Source organism: Bufo bufo, chromosome 6, assembly GCF_905171765.1.
Source record: "Bufo bufo chromosome 6, aBufBuf1.1, whole genome shotgun sequence".
NCBI classification, from domain to species: Eukaryota; Metazoa; Chordata; class Amphibia; order Anura; family Bufonidae; genus Bufo; species Bufo bufo.
Window position 1 is genome coordinate 396,922,840 of NC_053394.1, and position 25,192 is coordinate 396,948,031.

General features: G+C 43.9%; 1 protein-coding gene across 2 annotated transcripts in view; it reads left to right on the forward strand.

Annotated features, from left to right (window-relative positions):
* Nucleotides 1-25,192, forward strand: part of LOC121003535 (gastrula zinc finger protein XlCGF26.1-like) — a 1,829,815-nt gene that overhangs the window by 1,300,301 nt on the left and 504,322 nt on the right. Inside the window, exon 7 of one of the 2 annotated variants that reach the window (XM_040435434.1) lies at nucleotides 16,519-17,787. The exons of the other annotated variant lie outside the window; for it this stretch is intronic. Within the exon in view, the coding sequence (XP_040291368.1) occupies nucleotides 16,519-17,690 (1,172 nt within the window). The 3' untranslated portion in view covers nucleotides 17,691-17,787. Of the gene's footprint in view, nucleotides 1-16,518; nucleotides 17,788-25,192 lie in introns of those variants that run through there. 2 annotated transcript variants of the gene reach the window in all.

A 25,192-nucleotide genomic window follows, 5' to 3' on the forward strand; every position in this document is an offset into this window, starting at 1 on the left:
GGGGTGTAGTTTATTAAATGGGGTCACTTTTTGGAGTTTCTACTCTAGGGGTGCATCAGGGGGGCTTCAAATGGGGATGGGGTCACTTTTGGGTGGTTTATATTATGTAAGCCTCACAAAGTGACTTCAGACCTGAACTGGTCCCTAAAAAGTTTTTTTTTTTTAATTTATGAAAATTTTCAAGATTTGCATCTAAACTTCTAAGCCTTGTAACGTCCCCAAAAAATAAAATGGCATTCCCAAAATGATCCAAACGTGAAGTATACATATGGAGAATGTAAAGTAATAACTATTTTTGGAGGTATTACTAAAATTGAAAATTGGAAATTTGCAAATTTTTCCAAAAGTTTGGTAAATTTGGTATTTTTTTTATAAATAAAAATTAATTTTTTTTACTCCATTTTATGAAGTACAATATGCGATGAAAAAACTATCTCAGAATGGCCTGGATAAGTAAAAGCGTTTTAAAGTTATCACCACATAAAGTGACACTGGCCAGGAGCAGGGGGCGTTACATAGAAGACATATCCAGGAGATCTCAGAGACGTGGACTGGAGGAGGGAGCGTTATATAGAAGATATATCCAGGAGATGTCAGACAAGTGGACTGGAGCAGGGGGTTTTATATAGAAGACATAACCAGGAGATCTCAGAGGTGTGGACTGGACCAGGGGGCATTATATAGAAGATATATCCAGGAGATGTCAGACAAGTGGACTAGAGCAGGGGGTTTTATATAGAAGACATAACCAGGAGATCTCAGAGACGTGGACTGGAGGAGGGGGCGTTATATAGAAGACATATCCAGGAGGTCTCAGAGACGTGGACTGGAGCAGGAGACGTTATATAGAAGACATATCCAGGAGATCTCAGAGACGTGGACTAGAGGAGGGGTCGTTATATAGAAGACATATCCAGGAGATCTCAGAGACGTGGACTAGAGGAGGGGTCGTTATATAAAAGACATATCCAGGAGATCTCAGAGACGTGGACTAGAGGAGGGGTCGTTATATAAAAGACATATCCAGGAGATCTCAGAGACGTGGACTAGAGGAGGGGTCGTTACATAAAAGACATATCCAGGAGATCTCAGAGACAGGGGCTGGAACAGGGTAAAACATAAAAAGTTACTATAAAGATAGAATTCCACTGACTTTTTTCTGATATCCATAGACACAATAGAGAGGTGAATAAATCTAACGACCCAAAACCTATAAAATTCAAACTTTATTGAATAAAGTCATGAAAAATATGATTGGATAAAAATGAGTCTCGCTACAAGAATAGGACCCCCCCCCCCCCCCTGCCCTAAGGATTACGAAGCGGATACAGGACAGGAGGCTGAAGTTGGTTTCATATTCGTCAGTTTCTTATTCACATCTTTTGTATTTTTTGTTGTTTTTTTATGAATTTTGAGGAGACCTTATTGCAGAGACCAGGCCGCAGGGGCAATATGTGTGAGTTATGTTGGGTGTATCAGTTTACTCACAGTTCTGTAGAGCTCCCTGGGCCGGCGTGCAGTGAATGGAAGGGCAGCACCAGTTCCTTCGGGGCACACTCTGTTGTCCAGGGACTTCCGCCAGATGGTGGTTGAGGTGCCCTCGGTGGTGTTGTTTTTAAGGTGCAGGGGAGGCAGTGTCCCTGGTGTTCGTGACGCCAGCACCCTTGGGTGCAAATAGGTGATAAGTTTGCACAATAAGGAGACCAGTTCTCTTAACAAACTCTCAGTACTTTACTGAAGCTGATCCAACGGTCATCAATGTGCGCAAAAGTAATTTACAGCAAGGTAGCTTCTACAATGGTTCAAGTTAGTTCCCAAAAGTTGTATAAGGGGTAGTTTTCTAAAACAATTAATCCCTTGTTTCTCCAGGCTGGAGGGATGTACTATCTCTGCTGTACTGTATAGTCATATACTTCTGTATCCTCTCTAGGAATACTATCTCCTGACAGGTGGCCTTTCTGTCTTTGGTGATGGTGGGCAGCCAGTAGCTTAGAATCTCTCCACCAGATGCAGAGGAGGCTAAAGCCTGATAAACGACAACTACCTTCATTTGCCAATATTCTCACTCCCTCTCTGGGTTGCCTGGATCTTCTGTAATCTTTCCCTTCTATGGGCTGGTACATGGAACTAACCCTGGAGTTTAGATAACTCTCCAAAATGGCTGCTGAGGTGCAGCTTTTCCTCATCACACTCTCCTCCTTCTTCTTCTCTTCTCTCAGAGAGCAGGGCGGAGTCAGCCCTGGGAGGTTTGTTAGAACCTCCTCCTCCCTGTGCAACTTTATAGGAACTCGGGCAAAAGGACATTTTACATGAATTGCAATCACAATATTAGGCAGTGTGTTTCAGGACACTGCATTATCACCAGTAATAAAAAAAAGTTGCAGTGAGCGAAGGTAAAATCAGGTGAAAGCGGCATTAAAATACAAATGACAGGCAGAAAATGGGCAGAAAAGTGTGATTTAAAGACTGAAATGAATTCGGGCACTGATCTCACACCGGTGACATACAGAGGGTGGTGCCCGCACCATATGCAGGTTAGTTCAGCCCAAACAGGTTCTGGGCACAAGAACTGGCAGCAAATTGGACAGACGGACACTGTCACTGATTTCAATAAGTAACTAGTGTTTTTAAAGGGTTAAATGAATATGGGCTGAACTGAAATCTACAGGGTGGGCCATTTATATGGATACACCTTAATAAAAATGGGAATGGTTTGTGATATTAACTTCCTGTTTGTGGCACATTAGTATATGTGAGGGGGGAAACTTTTCAAGATGGGTGGTGACCATGGCGGCCATTTTGAAGTTGGCCATTTTGAATCCAACTTTTATTTTTTCAAACTTATTGGGAATTTCACAAGAAAGACAATGGAGTGCTTGGTTTTAACGTAACTTTATTCTTTCATGAGTTATTTACAAGTTTCTGACCACTTATAAAATGTGTTCATTGTGCTGCCCATTGTGTTGGATTGTCAATGCAACCCTCTTCTCCCACTCTTCACACACTGATAGCAACACCGCAAGAGAAATGCTAGCACAGGCTTCCAGTATCCGTAGTTTCAGGTGCTGCACATCTCGTATATTCACAGCATAGACAATTGTCTAAGGGGGTCAGATCGGGAGACCTTGGGGGCCATTCAACTGGCCCACGACGACCAATCCACTTTCCAGGAAACTGTTCATCTAGGAATGCTTGGACCTGACACCCATAATGTGGTGGTGCACCATCTTGCTGGAAAAACTCAGGGAACGTGCCAGCTTCAGTGCATAAAGAGGGAAACACATCATCATGTAGCAATTTCGCATATCCAGTGGCCTTGAGGTTTCCATTGATGAAGAATGGCCCCACTATCTTTGTACCCCATATACCACACCATACCATCATTTTTTTTGTTCCAACAGTCTTGGAGGGATCTATCCAATGTGGGTTAGTGTCAGACCAATAGCGGTGGTTTTGTTTGTTAACTTCACCATTCACATAAAAGTTTGCCTCATCACTGAACAAAATCTTCTGCGTAAACTGAGGGTCCTGTTCCAATTTTTGTTTTGCCCATTCTGCAAATTCAGTGCGCCGATCTGGGTCATCCTCCTTGAGATGCTGCAGTAGCTGGAGTTTGTAAGGGTGCCATTTGTGAGTAGCTAATATCCGCCGAAGGGATGTTCGACTAATGCCAGTCTCCAGTGACATGCGGCGAGTGCTACGCTGTGGGCTCTTGCTGAATGAAGCTAGGACAGCCACTGATGTTTCTTCATTAGAGACAGATTTCATGCGTCCACATTTTGGCAAATCCAACACTGAACCAGTTTCACGAAACTTAGCAAGCAGTTTGCTAACTGTAGCATGGGAGATGGGTGGTCTCGTAGGGTGTCTTGCATTGAAATCTGCTGCAATGACCCGGTTACTGCGTTCACCAGACATCAACACAATTTCTATCCGCTCCTCACGTGTTAACCTCGGCGACATGTCAATGGCTGTAAACAAAGAGAAACTTGTAAATAACTCATGAAAGAATAAAGTTACGTTAAAACCAAGCACACCATTGTTTTTCGTGTGAAATTCCCAATAAGTTTGATGTGTCACATGACCCTCTTCCTATTGAAAAAACAAAAGTTGGATTCAAAATGGCCGACTTCAAAATGGCCGCCATGGTCACCACCCATCTTGAAAAGTTTCCCCCCTCACATATACTAATGTGCCACAAACAGGAAGTTAATATCAACAACCATTCCCATTTTATTAAGGTGTATCCATATAAATGGCCCACCCTGTATAAGATGTGGGGTATCACCCTCTGTATGTTGGCAGTGTGATATCAGTGGCCGAATTAATTTAACACTGTGGATGTCACTGTTATGGGGGCGCTGTGGATGTCACTGTTATGGGGGCGCTGTGGATGTCACTGTATACTGTTGAGGGGACCCTGACAATAAAATCTTTTCATCTTCCTCCTAAGTGGGCCCCTTCTGAGTTTGGGCCCCAAAGCAGAAGCTTCCCCTATATCTATGTCCCTGTGACAGAGAAACCCTTTAACCCCTTTGCTTCTAGCGCCATACATGTAAGGCGCTGGACTGATGGGAAAACATTGCACCCGCTCGAGCGTGCAGCAGGCCGGTCGCGGTCATTAAAGCCTTTAGATGCCGTGATCAAGTGAAATCACGGCATTTAAAGGGTGAAAAACTCGAAACCTTGTGCTTCCAGGCTTCTTACCGGCATCATCTGTGGCCAATGAGGATGCCGGTAATTGGTTTCAATGTGCTGGGTCTTGCTGAAGAGACCCAGGGTATTGATACTGCAATTCTTGTTTTGGCCAGCAGGTGGCAGGCCTACATAAGAAATGAGCAATTCAGAACAATTAATGGCTCTAAAAAATCCAAGATTGTTCAGATTTTTGTTGGCTCAAATCCGAGCTTCAAAATCATAAAAAAAGTTAAATAAAATGTTAAACATTTATAAATTTATTTTTTTTAATTATATTTTTAATCACCCCCTTTCCGTAGAATAATAAAATAAAAACATAAAAAAACAAAAAAATCGCTTTTCTTACCAAAAAAAAAAATTGTAATAAAATGTGATCAAAAAGTCACACACACTCCAAAATGGTATCAATAATAAAAACGACAGATTGTTCCACAAAAAATGAGTCCCCACACAGCTCAGTAGATATAACTATGAAAAACTTATGGGGGGGGGGTCAGACATTTTTTTTCTCAAAGTCTACATTCATTTTTAAACTTATTAGACATAAAAACCTATACATATGTGGTATCGTTGTAATTGTGCCGATCCAGAGAATGAAGGCCACAGGTCAGTTTTTCCACAAATAGGAACAAAACCCATAAAACGGAGGTGTAATTGTGTTTTTTTTCCAATTCCAACCCATTTGGAATTTTTATTCTGCTTCCCACTACATTTTATGCCATATTAAATGATGGCATTAGAAAGTACAGCGTGTCCCGCAAAAAATAATCCCCATACAGCTATGTGAACGGAAAAATAAAAAAGTTATGGCTCAGAGAAGAAATAATGAAAACGCAAAAATGAAAAAACCTCCGGTATCCTACGGGTTAAGGACCGCTGTATTTCGTCATGCAGCTTGTTAAAAATAAATCTATTCAACCGCTACATCTGTGTGGTCGTGTGTAGAGATGAGCGAATATCTAAAAAATTTGATTCTGGCAGTTCGCTGAATTTCACCAAAAAATTTGATTCGATCCGAATTTATTTGTGACGAATCGCGTTAAAAAACAGCTATTCCTGGCTGCGGAGAGCCTGTATAGTGGTGTAGAACACTGTGCATTGCAGGAAAATGCATAGGGAGTCAGTATGACACGCAGATGATGGGCGTCGCTCTTAGAATCACTGCACACTTTACTTATTTGGTCAGTTACGTGTCTGACCGCTTGCAACACCAGCTTCCGTCGCTACTTGCCCGCCTACCTGAGGAAGCAGCGGACCTCTCCTTCTCACCTGTCTGTCAGACAGACTGTACCGTAACATTAACTGCAAGGGTAAAAGAGCAACAGTGTCAGGCCACAATTTCGCACCAACTCCGCAACTACTGATTGGCGCATCAAACTAAGTGTAAAAGAATTTGAAGACCCTAAAATGTGTAGAATCAAACCAGGATTGGGTCAAAAATACAGAACAGGTGCAGATCTTTCCATTTCACCTTATCTCCGAGTAGTCTTCACTACTGGCTGGCTTGCAAAAAATGATAGTAATAACTGATCAAATAACTGAAGTGTGAAGTCACCCTAAAGTGTGTAGTATCCGGCCGCTATTTCACACCAACTCCGCAACTACCGGTTGAGGCTAACCCTTTTCGGGTTATCTGTGGCCTTTTTTTTCTTAAGCCCGAAGAACGCAGTTTCTTCACCCGTGCAGCATGCCAGACCGCAAGTACTTATATATAAACTAAATACACCCTAAAACCCTAACTGCTCAATCTTTTTTTTTTTAATAAAGTCTTTCCTGATCACTGTCCCTAGCACCTGTCATATCTCTCCCTGCACTAAGTTCACTGTAAAATGGCAGAGACCGGGCATGAGGAGGCTATTTATAGGCTTTGACCTCCCAGGGGCTGGCTGGCTGCTAATTGGCTGTCTGCATTGGCTGTGTGTTCTCCCTCATTCTTACTTTCACTTTGTAAAATGTGCAGCAGCCATTTTAGGAAAAATGTGATTTGTTACCAGGATTTTTACAGAAATTCGGATCGAATTCCACTTCATCAACTTTGATTTACTCATCTCTAGTCATGAGCAGAAATCTGCCAACCCAATGTCTGTCTATGTAGTAATAATATTCTTTATTTATTTATCGCCAACATATTCCACCGCGTTTTACAATTACACAGATAATATAGGACCTGTAGAATCCTCCACTGCTCCAGCACTGAGGCTCCTGTGGTCTCCTTCAGTCTGTATACATAACTGCAGCGACAACATTGGTCGGAGCTCCTATGGCAGTATGTATATCACCTGACCATTGGGGTCTATGATGGTCAATAGCGGTCACGTGCTGTTCATACTGGCATCACTAATGACATCTTTCATTTGCTGTAGGAAGGTATGACATACAATGAAATTGCTTTGACCTCACACATGGATCGGCCAGGACTAAGCTATTCAACTCATGTTCCAATTTATACAAAAAGAGAGAACATAATATCTACAATTTATTATCTCCTTCAATGTCTCCTGCTGTTAACTTCAGTAATTGTATTTTACATCAGATTCTTTATGATTTTACATTCTCATCTTCTCTCCATTCAGGTTCTTACAATATAGGATCCGCACAGTATATCTTCTATATAAGATCCTTTTCCGGATTTACCCGACAAGAATGGACAGGGACAAGATGGCGGAGAGTATAATAAATCTTACCCTAGAGATCCTCTTCCAGTTTAGTGGAGAGGTGAGAGGTTCTGATGATGTCACATTACATCATCTTATCTATGTTACTAACAGATGAACATGACTGGAGAGGTGAGGGACTCTGGAGATGTATGGAGTGATATTTATTACTGTGTTTTTCATAACCAGGACTACACAGTAGTGAAGAAGACCTCTAGTGAGCGCTGTCAGGTCCCTGTGTCTGAAGGACGGGGAAGAACCCTGAGCCCAACCCTGATACATGAGGAAATCAATAGAGAGAAGATCCTAGAACTCACCAACAAGATGATTGAGCTGCTGACTGGAGAGGTGACACTGCTGGGAATGCAGGGACATTATACAGGAATTGTCATGACCGGCGTGCCGATCACATACGTGACGCAAGGGGAGGGAAAAGGGAAGGCCCTGTCCAAGGGAGAGGGAAAGGTGGTGACTCCTAACTCACCTTGAGGCTGGCACCTGACTGCCCTGACGTCCCTAGATGGGCTCCTCACCCGTACGCCGATCACGTGCCTAAACCCTGGCTTTCCCTAAGATGAGCCCTACGTAAAGGAAAACACCAAGGAGAGGACAGACAATACAGACAAAACATATAATCCCAGGTGGGCGACAACAGCAGACAACAGAAGCCCAACAGGGATCCGGAGGGTAACGCTTTGGAACAACAACCAGGAATCTCAGCTACACAGCTCCAGTGGGTCACTATAGAAGTCCAGGCAGGAAGCTCTATATCTGGCAACCAGAGAAGTGGGAGAGGGGAATATAAGGAGGTTGGGAGTGCTGGACAAGAAACAGCTGAGGAGAAGGAGCTACGGATCCCTGAGTGAGCCAAAAAGGGTTGCAAGGCAAACCCAGAAAGCTACTATTAAGAAACAGCACTATCTTTATACATAGAGCGCGCAGCCACCCGCTGCGACTTCCTGACCCCAGGTATAACGGAGTCAGGCGTGGCTCTTGACACCCTCGTGACAGGAATGCTATGAAGGGATCTGGGTGATGACTGTATCATTGTGTTGTCAGGTTCCTATAAGGTGTCAGGATGTCACTGTCTATTTCTCCATGGAGGAGTGGGAGTATTTAGAAGGACACAAAGATCAGTACAAGGACGTCATGATGGAGGATCACCAGCCCCTCACATACCAAGGTAATAGACATGACTAAATGTACACCTCTCATTATCTGTATGTAAGGAATGAATTCAGTCACTGGATGTGTTTCCTACAGTTAAGGAAGAGATAAGAACACCGGAGAGATGTCCCAGTCCTCTTCTTCCACAGGATGGTTCAGAAGAACATCACAATGTCCCACAGGATGATCAGGTAGATGGAAATAAAGTCTCATAAAATGTGTCCCTATGACCTGTAGAAGGCTTTGTAGATATTGTGTCCAATGTTGTTTTATCCACCATTATTATATGTTTTATGTTACGTAATGAGTGAGGCGGAGATGGTTCTTCTCACAATTTTCTGCCTATGGAGACTTTTAAGTTGACCTTCTCTGTGAACTGCTGCAGACCTTTTGTGGTTGCACAAGGGTTAGACTACAATTTTTGGAGCAGTCCTCCGCTTACACCATGTGATACTAAAAGTTGTCAACCATAATTGAGTTGTACCCATATTTTCAGCTTTTGCCTGTGTTACAATGCATCTATAGATATCTAACAGGCTACTCCCTTCCTACTGATCTTCTCTGGTCGTATAAAACCTTCCACTCGATTTCTCCAACCGTCTGATGACTTCTACAATATTTGTTTCACAGCTTGTGAATCCGGGTGAAGATCTGAGCAATATTAATCCTACAGAGACATATGTGAGGGGTGATGAGCAGAGTACAGAGGACATTCCTACAGATAACAGCCCAGGTGAGTAGTGACCACTAAGTAAAGCAGAGAAGACAGATTCTACTCTTTCACTGGATAATACAATTTTACATTTTTAGGTTCTGTCTTTCGTTTTCTCAGCGTTATATTCACAGATCTAGTTAAAATTCTAATAAAAAATGGATGAAAATGTGATAACGTTATAGGTGATCTTTCATATGGGCGCAGCTCAGTCTGATTCAGTTGATTAGGTCTGAGCTGCAATGCCAAGTACAGCCACTATGTAATAGACAGCGCTGTGCTTGATAAGCTGTAAGGAGGCCACGGCGTGCACTGGAGCTCCGGCGAACCCTGATGCTTCTTAAGACAGCTGACTGGTGGGTTGCAGGGACTCTGACCCTGCACTGATCTCATATTGATGACCTATCTTGGAGAAGCCCTTTAATGAATTGCAAATGATAAAAAGTGGAAAGAATGTATTTAAAACCACTTTCTTTTAATCTGGCTTCTATGTCCCTCCCACATGCCACAGACTGAAACTAGGTGCTTGACAATTTCATCATCTGCAGATCTTCTCCACTCCTGCTACTTCCTCTATTATGATAACCTTACAGCTTGTCATTCCCGGCGTTACACTCATCAAAATGGAAATTCCATGTCCTTTCTGCACTCTCTCGATATCAAGTTTCTTTTTATAAAAATCATGTCACATTTTGCCTCCGCCCTCGAATCCACAGCAGATTATAAACCTTGAGCAAATTCTGGATTGCAAGTAGGTCCATATAAAAGGAGGAATCATCCTGGCATGTACTGCCTGGTGATGGAGCTAAATTCCTTTCCTTGCTTCTTCCTATGTATTGCTATTGGCTGCTGTATTTGATTCTCCTCCTGACCACACTACTGCCTTGTCTTTTTGAATTGTATACCAGGAACCTATTGTCCTTCTGTCTTTGATCCTCGGCCACGTTTCTGAACATGCTCTTGTCCTTCTGACCAGTTGCATTTTGACCGATCTCCTAGTGACGACACTTGGCTCCATTCCTTACTATAATACTACTGCATCAGTATTACTGTCACCAATCTGTGACTGCAGGTCAAAACCTGAGGATCTTCCATCAGAAATGTCCTTACCCCAAACCCAAACATCACAGTCATTACTACGACTAGAACACAGTTCACACTGAGGTCTCTCTTAATCTCAGTTCCGTCACTCCCATATAAACAAAGTGCATGGTCCTCACCTTAAATTCTTGCATTTTGTGGATTTACATCAAGTGCTTGCAATTCATTTATATGCAAAACATCCAAAAATAATGAAAAGTGTGTTAGGCCTCATGTACATTGCCATTGTGCGGCCGTTCCGTGCATTGGGGACCGTGCGGCGGCCGTAACAGATTGAGTCCCATGGAATGGGTCTGTGATCCGCCCGCACCGCACCTGTTCTATTTTTTTTCGGTGCAGAGGCACGGACAGAAACACCACGGAAACTTCCATGGGATTCTGTGCCTCCGTTTGGCACCGCAGCTCCGGATTGCGGGGAGCACAGAGCTGGTGCCCGCATATTGCAGACCCTATGTTTTCGTGCCGCAATAGGGCCACGGCCGGGAAACGGCCGAGTGCATGAGGCCTTAGGCTGACAGTCCATGTCCGCCACTGTCCTGCTCTGCTTTGTGGTCGTTGCTCCACTCTTCTTATGTGTATTGGGACTAGTGCTCTGTAAACTTCCTTGCAGCACTGATTGAGTTAATCCTCCCCTTTTGCTCCCTGTTCGGCTGCTCACTAAGGTGCTGATCAGCCTCCCTATTTATCTTGGTGATCCAAGGAAGAAAGTGTAGAAAATTTTACATTTGTGAAAATGAATGAGAAATGGATCCATGAAGATCTTCACACACCTCCAGCGGATACCAATAACTAAATCCACCAGAGAGTCATACACAGATTATCAGGCCAATTGGAACACATTCGATTCTGGTTGAGTTTGTTCCCTAATTGACTCTTTTGACTGATTCATCAGAATTATACCTGAAACGAATTTCAAGAAATGTGTTAATCTCTAGCGTTACACTTTTCATTATCTTTGGATGCTGTGTATTACAGATGAGCAAACCAGTCAAAATTGGTTTTCACTGAATTTATAAAAAAGTTTTGGTTCAGGAGAAAAGTTTCTTAGGGGGAACATGGTGGTTGGCAAGAGGCATGATGCAGCAGCAGCCATACAGAACATGATGTTTGGAAAATGGCATATGTGGCAGGATGCAGGCCGCAGCATGCAGTAGCCATGCACAATGTGATGGTTGTTAGTTAGGCAGACAGACAGGAGTAGCAAGATGGGGCACCGGCGGTGAGGCGGGCAAGGGCTATACATCATAATCAGCCGAGCCAGAGGAGCATGAAAATCCTCCTGAATGCAGGTTTGGTTCATTTTGCAAAAAGTGATGTTTTGGACACTGGCGGAGGACAACTTGGTCCATTTGGGTGTCACCACGCCCCCTCCCCCGCGGTGCTAAAAACCCTCTCCGAGTTGACCCTGGAGGCAGGGCAAGAAAGTAGAGTTCGGGTCACTTTTGCCAGTTCGGGCCACTTTTCCAGTCTGCCTGTCAAGAAATCCATGTGGTCAGGGAACTGGGTATGTAACAGAGACTGGCCATAGTTCAGGTATGCCTAAATGTGGGGGTTGAGGCGGGAGATATCGGCTTGCTGACTGGCCTCAGTCCGGCGTGGCACGTGGAAAAACTGCTCTATCATGTTGAAGAGACAGAAATGACTGCTGCTGCAGCTTCTGCCACCCATGACTGGGGGATAGGAGTGATTCAGCGGGGAGGCCTCCCTTTGAGACACACTGGCAGCAGACGTCAGCTTTCCTTAAGCTGCCGCAAGCTGCGCACACAGTGTTTCCTGGTAGTAACGTAATTTGTCCTTTCTTTCTGCCAGAGGAAAACATTCCCCCATTTTGCCTTGGTATAGTGGGTCTAAAAGCATGGTTATCCAGTAATCATCAGACTGCTTGATGTCAACAATACACCCGTCACTGCATAAGCAAGTGAGCATATAGGTGGTCATTCTGGCCAGAGTGCCTGAGGAAATGCTTCTTTCTGGCTCAGCCTTTCTGTCGCTGCAGGTCCAGAAAAGCGTTGCTCATCATGTAAGAGTGACTGAAGTGCTGGGACATTCTCCTGGACTTAGCCAGCGCCATGCGCTAGCCACTGTACTTATTTCAAAGTGCTGCACCACTAGGTTGCGCCATGCAGGTAACTTTTTTTATATTGCCCATGCGAAGCGCATGTGGATAATGTTTGTAACATGTTTCTATTTGATATTTTTGTATTATTGATGTTTGTATTACATATATGTCACCTGCCCTCCGGATATAACGGAAGTTGGGTGTTGCTCCAGAGCAATCTGGGAAGGATATTTAACATCGAGTCTGAGGGAATTCAGTTCCTTAACCCCTGACGAAGGCTAAGGCGAAACCCGGGTCGGGTGCGATTTTATGAAATGCTTTTTACTACATGGACTTTGAACTGGTGCCGTATATTGAAATTTCAGTTGGTAGCAAGACGCTGCAGGAGACGTCCATAGGAGTGGATTGATAACAGCTGCCTGCTGGAGCGTGTGATGAAGTCTGCATTGTGTCTATTACTGCTGGTATCAGCGCGGTCCCTGCAATTGTTTGTGGATTTTATAAAGCTGTGGCGCCTATGTTTGGGTTTGCCTGCTCACATCATATTTTGCTCTTGCACAAGGCTGTGCTTTTGTCTTCCGGCAGCATGAAAAAAACTGCCAGACGGGATACTCACACAGCAGAGGTAGAAGCCATAGCTAAGCCCAGCTCAGCTGCAAGTTTTGGGCCTAACCCATCCACAGCTTCAGCGTCATCACCAGAATACGAAGCAGACATGGCCATGGCTGTTCTTTAAGAGGTACGTGACCACTTCTCCTCTGATGTTGCCACCTTCTCAGCACCTGGATCCTGCTCCCAGGTTCTGTCCAGCACACAATCGTCATCAGAGTCCTCACCCTCCTTTTCACTTCTATCAGACTTTGGGATATCATGGTGGGTTCTCTGCCATCCTTCCCTTGCTCTGCCTTGACGGCCACTGTCACTGCCCTCAACATCAATACCGTGGCTACTAGGGCCACTTGTACCACCACTCACATGGCTATGCCTGGGGTCTGCGGCCTCCTCCTTAGGGCAGTACAAACGCGGACTGCTCTCATACAAGTCGTCAACAGGGAGACTCTTTTGACTGTCTGCCGTAGAGCGTGGTGGGGTTTTATTGCAACTTCTTAGGAAATAAGAAGCCGCCCATCTAGGCATGGACAGGGAGGACTCCACTGAAAGCATCTTTGGGGCTGCAAGGAGAAGCTGGAGGAACGTTGTGACCCCTGGCTCTATGGCATGGTGTCAGACTCTGAAGTAACCTCCACGTTATCCTGCTGCGACTGAGAGGAGCCTTCCAATCCACAATCTCATCCTCTTTCTCCTCAACTATACTGCGGCCTACCAATACTACTACCACTACTTCTGGCCGGATAGTTGGTGCTGCTACCACCCACATTCTGGCACAGGGTTTTTCGTTTGGAACCCTTCCGTAGTCCTGACATTTTTGGGCCTCTCAGATAACATTGTGCACTACTCTGTGTATTGGTGTAGTAAAAACGTAAATATGCTGCTACTTTGAATATAATGAACAACACCAAATCCCCAAAAAATTATTAATAATGTGTGAAATAGGAAATTGAATTTGGGCCTAAATTCGTTCTCACTCCCATATACTTTTGTTTGCTGGCCTGTGTATCGGTGTTGATCACCTATATGCTGGTCTAATGAAATTGAACAAGTAGCAACAAAATTTACATTTACTGTGTAAATATAATTCACAGAAACGCACCACTGCGGACTTCTGATAGCAGGCACAGTCATCCACAGGTCTTCTCTCGGCTGCATTACTTCTCCCTATTCTACACAACACACACACACTTCTTCTTTGGAATCCCTAGTCTTTCCCTTCACTCTCCCTGGCAAAAACCTGATTGATTGATGACTCTCCCTGACTCTCTACGATAATTTTCCTGGCAGACATTGGGTGTAACAATCACCCTCATTTACATCTTGGCACAGAATTGCATAAATCCATGAAAAAAAGGCTAACTTTATGGTGTGCGACATGCAGATTGTTTACTTGAGAGTGACCGGACTGAGATTTGGAAAGACCTTGGTGTGCACAGTGTCCTAGCTACAGTGATGATTATGATGTTCATATCAATTGATTATTCTTTGGCGCTATATGTTATTTGTGTAATCGGGAAGAGCTGCAGGCTAAGGACAACAATTTAAAAAATGAATTGACATCAATGAAGCTATTCACATGGCTATTTGCAGTGAGTAGTAGTTGTGAAAAATAGGACATGTCGTATTTTGTCCGTTTTCACTGCCAGATGGACCCCATTTAAATCGATGGGACCGTTTTAACGGCCATTAGACAGGAGTGCACTCATTTAACGGCCATTTAAAAAGGGTACTCTAGTAGACATTGGCCTTATCCACTTGCACGCACAGAGTCAGTTGTTCCTCTGTTGATGCTGAACGACCTGTGCTACCAACACGATGACTTCACCATGTGCTCCCAGCATTACCGCTAGGAACACATGGTGGCGTCACCGCACTGGCAGTGCAGGTCTAGTGTTGTGCGAATTGAAGTATCCAAAGTGGACTTTGATCCAAATTTCAGGAAATTTTTTATTTGTTGCGAAGCCGAATTACCTTGTGCTTTGCGGTAACCCTTAAACCCTTAAACTCCTGGTTAACCCCTGAAAGACTGAATGTGAGGCACAGATGCCGCAATCTGCATTGAACGCAGCCCCTGGGAAGTTAAATAATGAGAGGTGGCATGATCGCCGTTCCTCGTCATTGCGCCCACTCCATACAATGGAAAGCGATTTTGTGACAAGGTAATTCGTAACAAATAGATTTTCTTGTTGAAGATCAGCTAAGCAGCCAAATAGAATTTTTTTTAAACTTCGCTCAGCTCTATGCAGATCCTTCACCATCAGGAGAAGAGCCTGCATATTTTTGCCTTAGAAATAAAACCCTGCACATTATTACTGCTAGAGGCTTCTCTGGGGGACATTATGTATACTGCGGGGGTTTGTAATGAAAAAAAAAATTTTAATGGACATTTTCAACAGCAATTAAAAATGGATGCAAAACATCCAAACAGCCTGGAATGGGATACATAAATTGTTGAAAAATGGCCATGAAAAACTGACATTGTGTCATGTGCATGTAGCCTTAAGAGGTAATACAAAAAAGTCTCACCTCTGAACAGCAGATATTTCCTACCTGACGGTCAATAAAGACCCCAAGATCTCCTGACCCAAGTGACTAACTCTGCATATTATCAATAGTAATTATATCTCAAGGAAAAAAATCATGTTGAGAAGCTCTCCAATGGTCAGTGACATCTTACTGTGCTTCTTACTTGCCCTTCTACTCACCTTCCTCTCTCCGAGTCCAGCTCCTTTATCTGTCATCCATTATAGCCCAGATCTCATTCCCCGGCCTGCATTCTCACCAGCAGCAGGTGTGATACACTAATCTCATTGCACCTGCTGGGCTGAGTAGGAGAGAGCACAGACCAGAGATAATCCCCCGGCCTGTGCGCTGCTCAGCAGGAGAGATGACATCATCACATCATGTCTGCTGCTGGGAACATGATGTGCTCGGTATTACTTTTTTATTTTATTCATAGTACAGGAGCCCTACTACTATAAGGGGGGACACTAAGGGACAGCACTACTGCGGGGGGGCACAATGTGTTGGGCCACTAAAGGGAAGCATTATTGTATGGGGGCATAACTACTGTTCGGAGACATGAAGGGGACAATCTACTGAGTGTGGACACTTTTTGATTATCAGTACTGTGAAGAGGGCACTAAGGGGAAATTCCACTGTGAAAGGGACACTGAGGGGAGTTAACTATTGTGTGGGGAACTAAGGGGGCATTCAGCACCTCTTGCTCAGCGCTAGAAAATGTTTTATTTATATATCTTTTAAATTACTAATTGGGTGGAGGTTGCAGGGAAGTTTCTCAAGGTGGTGGCCGACCATTTCTACTTATGCCTTTTGATCTACTATTAGATTGTGATCTGTTTGGCCATCACTGTTTCAGTCAATTGATACTTGAATTTTTGCGCCATGCCTTGTACTTTATGTGGATTTTTATTTTTCTTATACAGAAATTTTATAAAATTTCAATAGAATTTTATGGTAAATTATTTATCAATAATCTGTTTTATTCTTGGCAGATGACTGTACTGGGATCTCAGAGAAACATCTGGTATCTTTAGATTTTGAAGTAGATGATCGTGGTATCACACGAGATACAAAAGGAGAGCATTCCAGCATCCAAGATATACCTTCATCCAATCAGAGAAAAAATATATCATTTGATCCTTTTAAACAGGTCCGATCTTCTGATTCATCACAGACTGTAACACAGAATAAAAGTCGTAAAAGAGGTGTTAAACATCAAACAGCTCATGTAAGAGGGAAGCCATTTTCATGTTCAGAATGTGAGAAATGTTTTACCCGTAAATCATCTCTATTTAAACATCACAGAATTCACACAGGGGAGAAGCCATTTTCATGTTCAGAATGTGGGAAATGTTTTACCCAGAAAATATCTCTATTTAAACATCAGAGAATTCACACAGGGGAGAAGCCATTTTCATGTTCAGAATGTGGGAAATATTTTAGATGTAAATCAGAACTTGGCACACATCAGAAAACTCACACAGGGGAGAAGCCATTTTCATGTTTAGAATGTAAAAAATGTTTCAGATGTAAATCAGAACTTGTCACACATCAGAGATGTCACACAGGGGAGAAGCCATTTTTATGTTCAGAATGTGGAAAATGCTTTTACAGTAAATCTTCTTTTGTTCTACATCAGAAAACTCACACAGGGGAGAAGCCATTTTCATGTTTAGAATGTAGAAAATGTTTCAGATGTAAATCAGAACTTGTCACACATCAGAGACGTCACACAGGGGAGAAGCCATTTTCATGTTCAGAATGTGAAAAATGTTTTCATCAGAAATCAGCTCTTGATACACATCAGAGAATTCACACAGGAGAGATGCCATTTTCATGTTCAGAATGTGAGAAATGTTTTACCCGTAAAACATCTTTATTTAAACATCAGAGAAATCACACAGGGGAGAAGCCATTTTCATGTTCAGAATGTGAGAAATGTTTTACCCATAAATCATCTCTATTTATACATCAGAGAATTCACACAGGGGAGAAGCCATTTTCATGTTCAGAATGTGGGAAATGTTTTCCCAACAAATCAGCTCTTAATAGACATCAGAAAATTCACACAGGGGAGAAGCCATTTTCATGTTCAGAATGTGGGAAATGTTTTAGACAGAAATCGGCTCTTGTTAAACATGAGAGAAGCCATCTTCTTGTTTAGCCAGTTAGTGACCTCCCCTATGTGTTTTTATGGTGGTCACTAGTGTTGGGCGAGCATGCTCGGCCGAACACTAATTTTACTCGAGCATCACGATGCTTGGCACATCGCGGTGTTCGGCCGAATACCGCGGGTGCTCGAGCGTGATGCTCGATTCTCCTCCTCGCACGTTTGTTGGCTGCTACGCAGCCAATAAACATGCAGGTAAGTACTTCCATTCACTGTAATGCCGTAGCCATGTTGGCTACTGGCATTACAGTGATTGGTTTGCCGGAGCGCGTCATCGGGTGCTATATATGACACGTGTTAGGCTCAGTCTTAGGGCTCATTCACATGACCCTATGACTTTTTCAGTGTTTTGCGGGCTGTTTTTATCAGATCCGTTTTTTGTTTCAGTAGTGTTTCCGGTTTCGTTCCGTTTTTCCATATGGCATATATATACAGTAATTACATAGAAAAAATTGGGCTGGGCATAAAATTTTCAATAGATGGTTCTGCAGATACGGAACACATACGGAGTACATTCCGTATGTGTTCTGTTTTTTTTTTGCGGACCCATTGAATTGAAAGAAGACACGGAACGTGATTTGCGGGCAATAATAGGACATGTTCTATCTTGGAACGGAAAAACGGAAATACGGAATGCATACCGAGAACATTCAATTTTTTTTGTGGAACCATTGAAATAAAAGGTTCCGTATACAGAACACAAAAAATGGCCCATATATGAAACGCAAAAAATGTTCGTGAGAACGAGCCCTTAGTCAGGGAGAGCAGAAGGGAGAGAGAGTTCCAAATTATTATGGCAAATAAGTATTGAGTACTTGGGAGAATTGAATAAGTCTCTGTTTAATATAAAGACAAGCTCACAATAATATAGGCTTCAAACCATGAAATTTGCGGTTACAAGATACAGATCATAAGACCATACGTATGATTTCCATTCCTCTTCCCTCCTGCACTTCCTGGCTCAGACTAGTTTCTGCTAAAGAGGTAACTGTTGTGTGGGTTCTATCACACACACATCTTATTATCTGCATATAGCCTTTTTCTATTTAACCCTCTCCATCTCCCATAGTGCCACGTCAGCATTCAGTATTTTTCCACCAAGAGCCTTTGTACTCAGAGACAAAATGGATTCCCATCTCTCACATAGGGAGTGAAATAGGAATATTTTAATTTTTATACTTGTTATAGCCCTTAAACTCCTTTTAAGGACTATAGTTGTATCTGGCAGCAATATATATTTTTAGCGCAACCTGCGCTAAATAGCTTGCAGTTGTTTGGCCTCTGCAGACAGCGACATTATCTGCGCTACATCTCCTCTCTAACGTGTGTGCAGCCTAAAAATATCTCCTGTATAACGTTAGCACTTCCGAAATATTAGTGACATTCAGTGTCATTTTTTTCGCCGCTGGTGACAGCAACATTTTCCCCCTCCCCCACGACAGCACCACTGAGAGATGGCTCCGCCTCCATGGACAGGAAACCTGTAGCATAAAAAAGGTGGAGCCACTCTCCCACCTCAGTGAGGTTTCCTGTCCCTGGAGCAGGAGACTTGTAGCAAGTTTCTCTTCTAGGGACCCATGGCTTGGAAATCCTAGGAAAGCCTAGAGAGCCATGGGTCATGCCAGCCTTAGTCCAGGTGTGGAGTTTACCTGAGGGATGGGGGTTGGTCCAGGCCAACCGTTCGTCCTGAGGCTGAAGACACCGGTCCCTCAAAGGAGTGGGGCCGCGATGCAGGAGAGCAGCTGATGGGGGACACGCCAGAGGGCGGCTGTCCCAGGCGCGCACCCCGTGGGGACTGCAGGCTGAAGCCGGAGCAGTGGAGCACCCTGGAGCGCCAAACCGGAAGTCGCGGGAATGATGTCAGGTAAGATGTGCGTTCCACAGACGGGTTCCGGTCAGGTGACCGGAAATAAAAGAATGGTCTCTCAGTTCGGCGGTTTCGGAGCACATTGAGGTCGGCTGACCTCACTAAAACTCTGGGCCACCAGTTTTTTTCTCCTCCTCAGCGTTTTTCCAGGCGGATCAGAAGAGGGTGAGAGACAGACCGATACGGTTTCAGGCACAGCGCTCCCAGGGAACATGTGGAACTCTGAGGAGAGGTGCTGTTCCCTGCGGCATATTGACCATTATCCTCTATGCCTCCAGAAATGTAAGAGGATAAGAGACCAGAGGAAGCAGAAACTGAAAAACAGACGCCGGTATAGAAGATGCTTCTAAAGAGGTAAGACACAGGATTTTAATGAAGATATTAATGTATGTCTTTCGTATCTATCGTTTGGTTTTTTAGATGGCACCTAAAAAAGCCGTATCAAAAAAGGAATGTGCATTGTGTAAATGCCCCTTGTCTACTTCATATACCGGGAAAAAAAATGGTCAGGATTGTATTGAGAAGACCCTGGCGGAAGAATCCCCAAATTTCATGAAAGACAGTAGAAAGCTGATTAAATCGGAAGTTAAGGAATCCCTTAAAACATCTAAAAAGCCTAAAAGATCGGTAGAAAAGAGTGATTCAGACATTGAGTCTATAGGTATTAGTGAGGAGGATAGGGACGAGAGGTCGGAAGATTCATCCTTAACGGAAGAGGAGCAAGAGAAAAAATTTCTATTCCCTGTAACTGATATGGAAAAATTGCTTAAAACTATTAGGGCTACGCTAGAACTAGAGGACGTCAGGGAAGACAGGTCTATGGCGGACACAGTCTTTGAGGGATTGCGTGAAAAGAAAAGAAGATGTTTTCCCTTACATAAGAGCATATCGGCTTTAGTTGAAAAGGAATGGAAGAAGCCGGACAAAAAAGCCTTTGTCAGTAAAAATTTTAAGAGAAAGTACCCCTTTGAAGAAGAGGCTACTACTTCATGGGATAAAGCACCTAAATTAGATGTGGCCATTTCTAAGGTTTCCAGGAGATCTTCTTTACCATTTGATGATATGGGATTTTTAAAGGACCCGCTAGACAAAAAAATAGACTCTTGCCTCAAGAATACTTGGGAAGCATCTACAGCTTCTTTTAGACCAAACATAGCAGCAACAGTTTCGGCCAGGTCCTTAGCCTTGTGGCTTGAGAGACTAGAGGGACAGTTAAGGGATAAGTGTCCTAGGGATCAGATTTTAAATTCATTGCCAACCCTGCAGAAGGCGGCGGATTTTCTATCTCTGATGCTTCCGTTGAGGCGGTTCGTTTGGCAGCCAGATCTGCTTCTACTTCAAACTCTGCCCGTAGAGCCCTTTGGCTTAAGAACTGGAGGGGAGGCGACATGGCCTCTAAACAACGTTTGTGTAGTATCCCCTGTCAGGGACAGTTTTTGTTTGGCCCAGAGCTGGATGCCCTCTTAGAAAAAGCAGCAGATAGGAAAAAGAGAATGCCTCAGGAATCCTTCTTCTCACAGTTTAGACCTTACAGATGTCCCTTTCAGAATGCCTCCAGGTTTCAGGGAAAGAGACAGCCGGGGGATAGAGATCAGTTTCCCAAACCAAGGGGGTCAGGCGGTAGAGGCTTCATGTTTGGAAGTTCCTCCTCCTCCCAGAAGGACAAGCTGTCAAAAGAAAAGACGCCAGACTACAGGTAGGAGGGAGACTTAAATTCTTTCCCTCCGCCTGGAGAGAAATTGCAGGAAAATGGGTGACTGGAATTGTAACAGAGGGTTTAAAACTGCAGTTCAGAGGACATTGTCCTCAAAGATTTGTGGTTACAAAAAAATCCCAAAAATTGTCAAAGGAGGTGGATCAGCTGATGGAGAAAAAAGTGTTAGTACCGGTACCAAGGGCATAACAGGGGAAGGGCTTCTACTCTACTCTGTTCTTAGTCAAAAAAACGGACTGCTCCTACCGAACAATTATAAATTTAAAACAATTAAACAAATCTCTGGTGATAAAAAAAAAATTCAAGATGGAAACCATAAAGTCTGCAATTCATTTAGTTTTTCAGGGATGTTTCATGGCGGTGTTAGATTTGAAAGACACATATCTACATATCCCGATGCATCCCCGCTTCCAGAAATTTCTGAGGGTAGTGGTTGTAGAGAACAGGGGAACCAGACACCTACAGTTTCAGGCCATGCCCTTTGGCTTATCAACGGCTCCAAGAACCTTTACCAAGGTGATGGCGGAAGTGGCATCCTTTATTCGGAAGGAAGATATTCTGTTTCTACCCTATCTAGACGACTTCCTGATTATAGCAAAAACACGAGAAAAATGTCGGAATTCTGTCCAAACGGTAATTCAGATCCTAGAGCATTTGGGCTGAATAATCAATTTAAAGAAATCCAAGTTAGAACCCAGCACAAGCCAGACATTCTTGGGATTACAGCTGGACTCTGTGCAACAAAGGACGTTTCTTCCGTCAGAAAAGATAACCAGAATCCAGAACGAGGCCCGGAGAGCTCAGGAGAATCCGAGTATGTCAGTCCGAAAGGCAATGTCCCTACTAGGATTAATGACTGCCTGCATCCCAGCGGTACGATGGGCACAGTTTCATTCAAGAGTATTACAGGGGGAAATATTGAATACAACAAGACGAAGGGAAATAACCTTGGACTCCCAGAAGAATCTCAGCCAGAAAACCCTTATCTCCCTCAACTGGTGGTTGGAGGTAGAAAACTTAGACCAGGGTATCCCGTTGAATTACCCCGATCCAGTAGTGATTACAACAGACGCCAGCCTCCGGGGTCAGTTGAGGCAGGGAAACTGGTCCCCGTTACAGAAGCAGTTCTCTTCCAACAGAAAAGAATTGAGAGCAGTATTATTAGCCTTAAGGACAGCCCTTCCAGAACTACAGCACCAGCATGTCAGGATCATGTCAGACAACAGAACGGTGGTGTCATACCTAAACCGTCAGGGAGGTACCAAATCCCGATCTTTAATGAGGGAAACAGAGATGATATTCTCAGTGATAGAAGTTCGTTTAACTCACATATCCGCTCTGCATATGAAGGGGAAGGAGAATGTCCAGGCCGACTTTTTAAGCCGTCATCGTTTGAAACAGGGAGAGTGGTCCCTAGACCCGTCAATATTTCTGAAAATCGTGGATCTATGGGGTGTACCAGAAATAGATCTTTTTGCCACCAGGGAGAACAGACAGGTAGCAAGGTTTTGCTCCCTCAGTCCTTACGAATCCCCATTTGGGGTGGATGCCTTCCTCCTAGAATGGGAATTTAATCTGGGATATGACTTTCCCCCTCTTCAACTCCTTCCCAGAGTTCTCAAAAAAATAAGGGAAGAAAAATCGGACATGATAGTGATCGCCCCCTTTTGGCCAAGGAGGGCATGGTCCATGTCGGTAGCAGATGCACCCAGAGGTAGAATCATTACATTTTACGGCATGGAGATTGAAAGGGCACACTTAATTAAGGAGGGATTCTCAGAAGCGCTAATTTCTACTATTCTCAGAAGCAGGAAAAAAGTGACTAACACTATTTACGCCAGAATATAGAAGAGATTCCTATCCTTTGCAGGTCTTGACACCAGTATTTGGCCAGAGAGGATTTTCACCAGACAGGTCTTAGAATTTTTGCAGAGAGGGTTATCTTTGCAGAGAAGGTTCAGGTTTCGTCCCTCTCAGGTTTAAGCGGTAGGAGCCTGGCCATGGATCCCTGGAAAGTCAGGTTCTTCAGGGCAGTGGATAGGGTTGCACCAGTCAAGGGACCCAGATTTCCCCCCTGGGACTTGAACTTGGTTTTAAAAGCCTTGACCACTCGACCATTTGAGCCCATCGAGGATTGCTCGATTAAAAATCTCACGTTAAAGTTGGTTATGTTGATAGCTCTTATTTCAGTTAGCGAGCTTCAGGCCCTATCTATTAATCCCCCATTTATGACCATACGCGAGGATAGGGTGATACTAAGACCAGATCTAAAATTCATTCCTAAAGTACCTTCTAAAACTAACAGGTTCCAGGAGATAGTTCTCCCAGTCTTTTTTTCCAGAGCCAAAATCTGAGGATGAAGAAAGATGGCACTTATTAGACGTAAGAAGGTGCCTGATCCAGTACCTAGGGAGATCCAAAGACTGGAGAAAATCCTTGTCCTTATTAGTCTTGTATGCTGGGGCTAGGAAAGGTAATGCTGCCTCCAAAAGTACCATCGCTAGGTGGATTCGGGAGCTAATTTCCTTAGCCTACTCCTGTTCTGGTCTTTCTCCTCCACTATCTTTGAAGGCTCACTCTACTAGGGCGGTGTCTACCTCCTGGGCAGAAAGGTCTAGCGTTTCTATTGACCAAATCTGCAGGGCGGCCACGTCTACCTTCTATAAGCACTATAGACTTCAGCTTGACTCCATCTCTGACCTCCTTTTTGGTACTAAGGTATTAGAGGTTGTCACCCACCCTTGAATTCTACGTAATCTCTCTCAGTGGTGCTGTCATGGGGAGGGGAAAAATTATGATTACACTTACCGGTAATCGGATTTTCCTGACCCCACGACAGCACCCGTCTAATTCCCTCCCTAAGGTGGTGGTTGGTGTTAAATTTCACGTGGTGAGATGCAAAAAAAAAAAAGATATAGATATTGTATTAACCAAAAGGGGAGTCCCTCTCATACTCTGTAAACCCACTGAGGTGGGAGCGTGGCTCCACCTTTTTTATGCTACAGGTTTCCTGTCCATGGAGGCAGAGCCATCTCTCAGTGGTGCTGTCGTGGGGTCAGGAAAATCCGATTACCGGTAAGTGTAATCATCATTTTCTGCGCTACATCTCGTGTGTGACGTGTGCGCAGCCTAAAAGTATCTGTGACATCCAGTGTACTTTTTCTGTAGACTGTGTCCGCTGCGGACAGTTACATTACCTGCACTACATCTCCTGTATAACGTGTGCGCAGCCTAAAAAATCTGTGACATCCAGTGTACTTTTTCTGTAGATGGTGTCCGCTGCGGACAGTTACATTACCTGCGCTACATCTCCTGTATAACATTTGTGTATCCGAAATATCAGGGACATTAACCGCTTCACGTCCGCCCATAGGATATAAACGTCCTATGGGTGGACGTCTATTTCTGAACGGACGTTCCAGAACGTCTTTTCAGAAAGTGCAGCTGCACGCTAATCGTGCAGCTGCTGATCGGGTTGCCCGCTGTCAGTGACAGCAGGGCAACCCTAAGACAAGGCAGGGACAGTGCCCAGGTGTCCCTGCCTTCTAGATCGCTGCAGACACAGCGCTTCCTGTTCCGGCCCGGCGGTCATGTGACCGCCGTGACCGGAGTGTGCAGGAGCTGTGTGAGGTCTCTCAGAGACCTCGATCAGCCCTGCTCTGAGGCTGTACAGCGCTGGATTGCTGCTGTACAGCCTCTCTAGGGGTGCATTTGTCCTGTAACTGGGGCTACTATGTCAGCCCCAGTTACAGGAGAAATCAACAGTGAAAAAAAAATGAAAAAGTGAAGCAAATGTCCCCCAGAGGTCTTGTATGACCTTATGGGGGACGAAAAGTGTAAAATAAAAAATAAAAAATAAAGGGTTGAAAAAATAAAATAAAAAAAGTTTCACATGTAAAAAAAAAAAAAGTTCCC